This window comes from Leucoraja erinacea, chromosome 5, assembly GCF_028641065.1.
Source record: "Leucoraja erinacea ecotype New England chromosome 5, Leri_hhj_1, whole genome shotgun sequence".
NCBI lineage: Eukaryota > Metazoa > Chordata > Chondrichthyes > Rajiformes > Rajidae > Leucoraja > Leucoraja erinaceus.
In genome coordinates, this window is record NC_073381.1 from 20,034,443 (window position 1) to 20,044,432 (window position 9,990).

A 9,990-nucleotide genomic window follows, 5' to 3' on the forward strand; every position below is an offset into this window, starting at 1 on the left:
GAAATAACATAGAACAAGTGTGAATTGTCGACATAGACCTAGTGGGCCTGTTTCCATGCTGTATCGCTAAAATAAATTAAAATTAGTGACCTCAGAAATAGACAAAGCGCCTTTGTCATGTCAGTCGTACTACTGACCAACACAAAAGTGGAAGTAGATGCTTGTCTAGATCAAACAATAAAGCATAGATCACAATGGGAACTGGAAGCAGATGTCCACGATATTCTGTTTGCTGCAAACACACTTAATGATGTACAAGAGAGGTAAATCAGAGCATATTAAAAATCTGCAAAAGTATTGGGACTGATAAAGTTACACCAACTCTCTCCTGAATCTCTCCTCACCTCCCCCTCTTTCTGCATTTTGTTTTATTTGTAACTTTATCCAGCTCTGATGAAATGTTGTTTCAAAATGCTAACTCTGTTTCCCTAAATACTTCCTGACATTTAGACTTTACTTTACTTTAGAGATACAGCCTGGAAACAGGCCCTTCTGCCCACTGAGTCCGCACCGACTAGCAATCACCCCTGTACACTAACAGAATGCTGCATGTTAGGGACAACTTACAATTTTATCGAAGGCAATTAACTTACAAACCTGTATGTCTTTGGAGTGTGGAAGGAAACCGGAGCACCTGGAAAAAAACCCATGCGGTCACAGGGAGAACTTACAAACTCCATACCGACAGCATTCAAAGTCAGGATCCAACCTGGGTCTCTGGTACTGTAAGGCAGCAACTCTACCGCTACGTCACGGTGCCGCCGCCCCTGAATGATAATTAACACAAAGTATTTGGAGTATTTTCTATTTTATCTCAATTTTCCAACATCTGCTATATTCTGCTTTTGGATCCCATGGTAGAGAATGTTTAAAGTGCAAATAAAATATCGTAAAATGCATATTTTAGTTTCCATTCATGATGACAACGAAAATGGATCCAGTTATCTTCGGTATTTTCCTGGCTGCATTCTAATGTAACTGATTTCACAGTTTTTCTTCGGAGCAAGAATGGGAAACATTCTCGTGTACCTAGAAAGGCTAAGGAAATGTAAAGTGTTGATAATGATGTTTTGGCCACAATAACACAGCTCTCACAATTGCAGAGGATACGGAATTCTAATTGGCAAATATCTTAGGTACCATGGGAATACTGGATATAGTACACACTTTGAAGGTTATTTTGGTAATCATTCACTACAATATAATAAAAAAACATGAGTGAAGCAGGACTACTGATCAATCTCACTAGGTTGAAGTGAATTGAATGCCTTAAACAATATAAATGATTAAAATGAAATGGGTGAACTCAAGTCACCAGCTGTCAGACAGTCTTACAAAAATAATTACATTCACGAAAGATCGATAACAGGTTCTGAAGGATTATCATCTTAAAATTAGGTTACATCTTTGAATAGACTCCACTATGTTCTATGTTCTAGTACAAGATGCATCATGAAAGTACAAGGTGATCATGAAAGAAAGAAATTATATATTTTAAAGAGAAAATACAATCTCAATCATTTGTATGTGGACGAATTAGTGTTAGAAGCTAATTGGGAATTCAGAATATAATTGTGGATTATTTTGTATTCAGTGAAATGAGGCAATGCTCAGGAAAAGAAACACGTTTATCTCGGGATTGCACATCATCAGGATTATCATTATAACATATCAATATTTCTGTAACTAATGATTTATAGCCATCTATTAATTCACAACAAAATAATTAACAGTAGCCATTCAACCCAATGTTGTTGCATGCCGATAAAGTGTTACTTTGATTATTATAGATAATATTACATCAAGTACATCTATCTGCACTTTAAAAAATAGATAGTAACGGTCCACTGGCCTGAACGGCTTCTGAGGTTCCAGACACCTGTTAATACAGATACTGTAGATTTCTTATTCCATCAACCCTCCTGCAATCCCTCTACCTGATACACTATATCCACACAACTTATATATTGGTCTCTTTATTTCTTAGAGATACAGCATACAAACTGGCCTTTCAACCTGATCTACGCCAACCATCATTCACATGTTCACACTCTTTAGATGTTATTACACTTGCTCATCCACCCACACGATCACAAGGCCAACGTGCAAGCACCACACATAGCTCCGAGGTTAGGATCAAATCCGGGTTGTCTGGCGCAGTAAGGCAGCAGTTCTACCAGCTATGCCACTGCACGCAGGAACTAGGTTTTAACTATTCCCATTATCTAGGCCTTTCTAGAGCCAACACCTTGATTTAAATTTTCCTTTAGACTCTCCTGTTTCAAAGAAAGTCTCCACAGTCTGGGCGATCTGACCTGAGAACTGACCTTCTCCAGTGATGGAAACAAAGGCATAAATTTCCTCTTAGAGACAAAAGCAGGAGGAGACCATTTGAGTTCACTCCACCATTCAACAAGATTGTGGTTGATTTCCTCCCTCAAAGACCATTTCTCTGTCCTATCCCTAGAAGATCATGATTCCTTAAATCTAGATCCAGAAATCTATCAATATTTGCTCTGAATACAACCAATGACTGAGCCTTCTCAGTCCTCTGGATTGGATTCAAAGATTCACCACCCTGTGAGTGAAGATATTCCTTTTCATTTCTGTCAAATAGCCTACGCTTTTATTCTGGTGCAGTGATCCCTAGTTCTAGACTCCTCAGCCAGGGGAAACAACATCCCTACATCTTCTATATTGGGCCCTCTGAGTCTGGTGAAACTCCCCGGCTGAACACTCTCTATATCAAAATATCTTTTTTTCGGTATGGATCCAAAACTAAGCACATGTGATCCTACCAATGCAGTCACAGTGAGAACGTAAAAACTCCACAAAGGACCCACGGTCAGGATCGAACCCGCATGTCTGGCGCTGTGAGGCAGCAGGTCTACCAACGAAGTCACAGCTAATATAGACTGTATATTTGAGGCCCCAAGCAGCAACCCTCGCAGTATCCTCAAAACCGGACACTGGATGTGGAGAGGATGTTTCCACTAGTGGGAGAGTCCAGGACCAGAGGTCATAGCCTCAGAATTAAAGGACGTTCTTTTAGGAAGGAGACAAGAAGGAATTTCTTTAGTCAGAGGTTGGTGAATCTCTGGATTTGTTTGTCACAGAAGGCTGTGAAGGCAAAGTCAGTGGATATATTTAAGGCAGAGATAGATATTCTTGATTAGTATGGGTGTCAGAGGTTATGGGGAGAAGGCAGGAGAATGGGGTTAGGAGGGAGATAGATCAGCCAGGATTGAATGGTGGAGTAGACTTTGGATCGCAAGGCCTAATTTATACCTATCACTTATGATCTTATGAACTCTATTATGATCATCGGTTTCTATACTGTCATTTGTTTAATTTATGCTAATTTCTTTAGTTCATTATTTGCAAAAGACCCTTTGGTTCTTCAGCATTTATGGGAAGCATTTGTGTATTCTTTCATGAATACAGATATTAACGTTCTTAATCCCCATTATAAATTCTCCTGACCCTACCTTTAAGATTCTCACATTTGCCCACCTTTGTCTTTTTGTGTTTACATACCTATAAAAGCTCTCTGATTTTATGTATCCTTCTTGTTTAATCTCACATTTTGCTTTCCCTTTCTCGTGCTCTATTTTCTCTCTCTGGCGTTATTGCTTCCTTCCAGTGTCGGGGAAGTCCGAAGAAGGGTCTCGACCCGAAACGTCATGCACTCCTTCTCTCCAGAGATGCTGCCTATCCCGCTTTTGTGTCTATCTTTGGTTTAAACCAGCATTTGCAGTTCCTTCCTACACATGTCCTTCCTACACATGTGCATAACCCCTCCAGTTTGTTCGAGCACAATGATATCCCACAACAAACTGTGAAGGAAGAGCTGTGGCTGAAAAATCAGTTACTTGAATGAAACTTTTGCCTGGGGTGACATTGAATAGTATTGTCACAACTAACCTTAATCATATCAGCCATGATCATATTGAATGGCGGTGCAGGCTCGAAGGGCCGAATGGCTTACTCCTGCACCTAATTTCTATGTTTCTATATCCACACCAGCAGCTCGCTCTGGTAAAAGTAGTCTGGCAGATGTCTGCTCCAGCATAATCAGACTATTCCTGACTCTTAGAAGCCCCATGGCCTTCTCAATTCTCTGCATCAGCCCCTTCTTCCCAGTTAATGCATTGAGCTTATTTCACTCTGGTGTTCTGTGGTGGAAGATGCCCTTTGGTGAGTTCCTCCAAAACATGGTTGTTGTCACTCAGCAGTTACCACAGGCCAAATCTGAGGAAGGACATTATTGCCATAGAGGGAGTGCAGAGAAGGTTCACCAGACTGATTCCTGGGATGTCAGGACTGTCTTATGAAGAAAGACTGGACAGACTTGGTTTATACTCTCTAGAATTTAGGAGATTGAGAGAGGATCTTATAGAAACTTACAAAATTCTTAAGGGGTTGGACAGGCTAGATGCAGGAAGATTGATCCCAATGTTGGGGAAGTCCAGGACAAGGGGTCACGGCTTAAGGATAAGGGGGAAATCCTTTAAAACTGAGATGAGAAGAACTTTTTTCACACAGAGAGTGGTGAATCTCTGGAACTCTCTGCCACAGAGGGTAGTCGAGACCAGTTCATTGGCTATATTTAAGAGGGAGTTAGATGTGGCCCTTGTGGCTAAGGGGATCAGAGGGTATGGAGAGAAGGCAGGTACGGGATACTGAGTTGGATGATCAGCCATGATCATATTGAATGGCGGTGCAGGCTTGAAGGGCCGAATGGCCTACTCCTGCACCTAATTTCTATGTTTCTATGAAAGGTTTTGGTTCAATGGCTAAGAGGAGTTGGCAGCCTTTGCTGGAGACCGACTGCGGATGGTTTGACTGCCCCGACGGCAGGAGAATAACGAGGACGAAGATGAGACATTATTGCTTTCCATCACAGTGAGGAACGTGGGGAATCTGCTGTGGTGGATGTTTATTTTATCTTTTATGTAGTTGTGTGTCTTTTTTTTAGCATGGCTGTATGGCAATTTAAATGCAACTGTACCTTAATTGGTGCATGTGACAATAAACTGACCTTGAAAACTTGAAATGTTGAAAAATGTCCACGACAATGAGCAACCGGGCTCCATTGCACACGCACACACTGACCAGACACTCAAGAAGAAACAAGGACATGCTTCTGCAGCTCTGGTCACTCATCACCCCACCGCCAGACCCCACTTGCCCTCACATTCACTTTGCGCTTCTTGAGTCAATAGAGCAGTACAGTGGTGCAGCTGGTAGAACTGCTACCTCACAGCTCCAGGAACCCAGGTTCATAATGATCTCTAGTTGGACTTTACATGTTTTCCCTGTGACCACATGGGGTTCCTCCGGGTGCTCCAGTTACTACCACATACCAAATAGCATGAGGTTGGTCAGTTAATTGGCCAGTGTAAATTTCCCCCCATCTGTAGGTAAGTGTTGTCATCTGAGGTTGGAATTAAAAGAGGTGGGATGAGTTGTTGATAGGAATGTGGGGAGAATAAAATAGGTTAATGTAGGTTTAGTGTAAAATTGGGTGATCAGCAGATTGAGTGAGCCCAAGGCCCTCGTTCAGCTTGCATCGCTCTAATGAATAATTCGGAGTCACATAATTCTCTGTAACCAAGTCCACTATTCTCATAAAGAAGACCATGCAACTGGGGGTATTGCTTGAAAAGATGGACACACACCAGCACCCATTAAAAACGTTTGTGACATTAGCCAAAGACTCAATATTCAGCCAGTCAGGCCTGTAAAATACAACTGCCTTTCTTGAAATTAGCTACAGACACATTAGAAACATAGAAATTAGGTGCAGGAGTAGGTCATTCGGCCCTTCAAGCCTGCACCGCCATTCAATATGATCATGGCTGATCATCCAACTCAGTATCCCGTACCTGCCTTCTCTCCATATCCTCTGATCCCCTTAGCCACAAGGGCCACATCTAACTCCCTCTTAAATATAGCCAATGAACTGGCCTTGAGTATCCTCTGTGGCAGAGAGTTCCAGAGATTCACCACTCTCTGTGTGAAAAAAGTTCTTCTCATCTCGGTTTTAAAGGATTTCCCCCTTATCCTTAAGCTGTGACCCCTTGTCCTGGACTTCCCCAACATCGGGAGCAATCTTCCTGCATCTAGCCTGTCCAACCCCTTAAAAATTTTGTAAGTTTTTATAAGATCCCCTCCTAAATCTCCTAAATTCTAGAGAGTATAAACCAAGTCTATCCAGTCTTTCTTCATAAAACAGTCCTGACATCCCAGGAATCAGTCTGGTGAACCTTCTCTGCACTCCCTCTATGGCAATAATGTCCTTCCTCAGATTTGGAGACCAAAACTGTACGCAATACTCCAGGTGTGGTCTCACCAAGACCCTGTAAAACTGCAGTAGAACCTCCCTGCTCCTATACTTAAATCCTTTTGCTATGAAAGCTAACATACCATTCGCTTTCTTCACTGCCTGCTGCACCTGCATGCCTACTTTCAATGACTGGTGTACCATGACACCCAGGTCTCGCAGCATCTCCCCTTTTCCTAGTTGGCCACCATTTAAATAATAGTCTGCTTTCCTGTTTTTGCCACCAAAATGGATAACCTCACATTTATCCACATTTCACTGCATCTGCCAAACATTTGCCCACTCACCCAGCTTATCCAAGTCACCTTGCAGTCTCCTAGCATCCTCCTCACAGCTAACACTGCCCCCAGCTTATTGTCATCCGCAAACTTGGAGATATTGCCTTCAATTCCCTCATCCAGATCATTAATATATATTGTAAATAGCTGGGGTCCCAGCACTGAGCCTTGCAGTACCCCACTAGTCACTGCCTGATTGCCATTGTGAAAAGGACCCGTTTACTCCTACTCTTTGCTTCCTGTTTGCCAGCCAGTTCTCTATCCACATCAATACTGAACCCCCAATGCCGTGTGCTTTAAATTTGTATACTAATCTCTTATGTGGGACCTTGTCGAAAGCCTTCTGGAAGTCCAGATACACTACATCCACTGGTTCTCCCCTATCCACGCTACTAGTTACATCCTCGAAAAATTCTATAAGATTCGTCAGACAGGATTTACCTTTTGTAAATCCATGCTGACTTTGTCCAATGATTTCACCACTTTCCAAATGTGCTGCTATCCCATCTTTAATAACTGACTCTAGCTGTTTCCCCACTACCGATGTTAGACTAACTGGTCTGTAATTCCCCGTTTTCTCTCTCCCTCCCTTCTTAAAAAGTGGGGTTTACGTTTGCTACCCGCCAATCCTCAGGAACTACTCCAGAATCTAAAGAGTTTTGAAAGATTATTACTAATGCATCCACTATTTCTGAAGCTACTTCCTTAAGTACTCTGGGATGCAGCCTAACTGGCCCTGGGGATGTATCGGCCTTTAATCCATTCAATTTACCCAACACCACTTCCCGGCTAACCTGGATTTCACTCAATTCCTCCAACTCCTTTGACCCGCGGTCCCCTGCTATTTCCGGCAGATTATTTATGTCTTCCTTAGTGAAGACGGAACCAAAGTAGTTATTAGCTACAGAGACAAACCCTATTCAGCTTTACCAATGCACACAGATCATATCATGCAAGTGTAAACCTGTGGTCCACCGTGAGCTGCCTCATCCCTTGACTCATGTGGGCTGATTCTCAGCCAAACTAACAGGGATAACACATCTACATCCTGCAACACAATCACAATAAGCCCACCACATTTTCCTCTCACTTTGTACCTCCTCCCCTCCAACCCTCTACCAACTTCTGCTTTAATCTTAGTATACCTTCTCTCATTCTTTTCCACTCACCATATTTTTAGAACTGCTACTAAGAAGCCATTAGCCCCTCAAATGCATTGCTCTTTGTGGATGATCGCTGTGTCAGAGGTTACTTCTAAAATGTAAACGAACTTCATTGATATGTGTATTTTGAAATAACCTGAGGTCTGTCCATTAGGGCTGAAAATAAATACAAATTTGTCTTTTTCCACTACCTTACTGGACCAGCAGTTTCCAGTTCCATTGTCATTCCACCTCATCACACATCACTCTGTCCCTTGATTCAGCCCAGCTAAGTTCTTCCTCTATCGCAGTCTCCAGGCCAGATATACTCTTTGACCATGCTTTTAAACCTTCTGTGGCTTGTGCATCAGATAGCCAGATGTGTTGGCCCAACATAAACCACACCTCTGCAGCTGTCCTTGCACCTGCACCAGGAAAGCTCACCTACCCCTACACCTGCCCTCAGGTCCTGCCAGGATAGTCACAGTCCCCCATCCCTGCGTGACGGTATCTGTGGCCCTGCAGCTGTCCCCGGTGCTTTCCCCTAGGTGACCCCCTCCCCCAGTGTTCGCTATTAGTGCCCCTGAGTCTCCTCTCTCCTCCCACACCCTCAGACCTTGGTCCCCATCAAAGATGCTATAGGATCTTTGGTCCCCATGTTGTCCTCAGGCCCCGCCCAGGCATCACGCCCCCATGTTGCCCGCAGATCCCTCCTCCCTCCCCCTGCAGGTGTTGCCCTCAGACCCGCCCACGCCTCAGGTCAAGCCCCCGTGTTACCGACCCCCAGACCCGGTCCCCTCCCCTCATTCACTCACCAGGTGCAGGACGAATGGCGCCCCCAGCAGCGCGATCCACAGGTACAAGTGGAAGGTGTTGGAGAAGCCGCTCTGCTTGGGCTCCAGGTAACAGCCGCCCGTCATGGCGGCCCATATCCCCCGCCGGAGGAGGGAGACGAGCTGCCAGCCCATGGCGGACCCCGGCTTCCTGAACCGCCGGCTCCCTGCGCCCTCTACAGCAAAGATCCTCTAGTGTATTGGCTGCACAGAGGCCGCATCCCCGCCGCCATGTTGATGTTGCCGGCCCGCCGGCATCCCCTTCCCGGCATCCGCTAGGCTGCAGCGAGGCGGGGTCACGTCAGGTCAGGGTCCCCGGCCCCAGATGCCAGCCCGGCACCCCCCCATCCCCGGCCCCAAAGATGCCGGCCCGGCCCCACCCCCCCCCCCCCCCCCAAACCCCCCCCCCCCCCCCCCCCCCCGGCCCCAACCCCCCATCCCCCCCCACCCCCCCGGCCCCAAAGATGCCAGCCCGGCCCCAACCCTGGTACCCTATCCCCGGCCCCAAAGATGCCGGTCCGGCCCCAACCCCCCATCCCCATCCCCCCCCCCCCCCCCGGCACATCCCCGGCCCCAAAGATGCCCGGTCCGGCCCCAACCCCCCATCCCCCCCGGCCCCAACCCCCCGGCCCCCATCCCGGCAGATCCCCAGCCCGGCACCCAACCCCCCCCCCCCCCCCCGGCCCCAACCCTGGTACCCCATCCCCATCCCCATCCCCGGCCCCAAAGATGCCAGCTCGGCCCCATCCCCCATCCCCGGCCCCAACCCTGGTTCCCCATCCCCCCCCCCCCGGCACATCCCCATCCCGGCCCCCCCCACCCCCCCACATCCCCGCCCCAAACTCTGGCCCCCCCATCCCCATCCCATCCCCGGCCCCAAAGATACCAGCCCGGCACATCCCCATCCCCCCCCCCCCCCCCATCCCCCATCCCCCCCCCCCCCCCCCCCCCCCCCCCCCCATCCCCACCCCCCCCCCCCCCCCCCGGCACATCCCCATCCCCCGGCACATCCCCGCCCCCCCCCCCATCCCCCCCCGGCACATCCCCGCCCCAACCCTGGTACCCCATCCCCACCCCCACTACCCTGGTACCCCCCCGCACATCCCCGCCCACTACCCTGGTACGCCATCATCCCCCCGGTACCGCACATCCCCGCTCAGGACACAAATCACCCTCTCTCCGGTCAGTCCCGGGATGCCCCCCAATCCCCAGATTAACCCGCAACCTCCTCGTCCCCGTGATCTACACAACAGCCCGCACTCCCAAGTTTGGGTTGTTAGCTAACCAAGTGGAATATGAGGTGCTGTTCCTATAACATGCATGTGACCTGGCCCCACCAAGACAATGGAAGAGGCCTTGGAGAGAAAAGTCAGTCAAATGGCATGGGGAGT

At 47.3% G+C, this 9,990-nt stretch overlaps 1 protein-coding gene across 1 annotated transcript in view; it reads right to left on the bottom strand.

The window, feature by feature from the left end:
• Positions 1–8,877, bottom strand: part of LOC129697010 (pecanex-like protein 1) — a 215,937-nt gene extending 207,060 nt beyond the window's left edge. Inside the window, 1 exon segment of the mRNA XM_055635197.1 lies at positions 8,582–8,877. Within this exon segment, the coding sequence (XP_055491172.1) occupies positions 8,582–8,734 (153 nt within the window). The 5' untranslated portion in view covers positions 8,735–8,877.
• Positions 8,878–9,990: the final 1,113 nt, after the last annotated feature.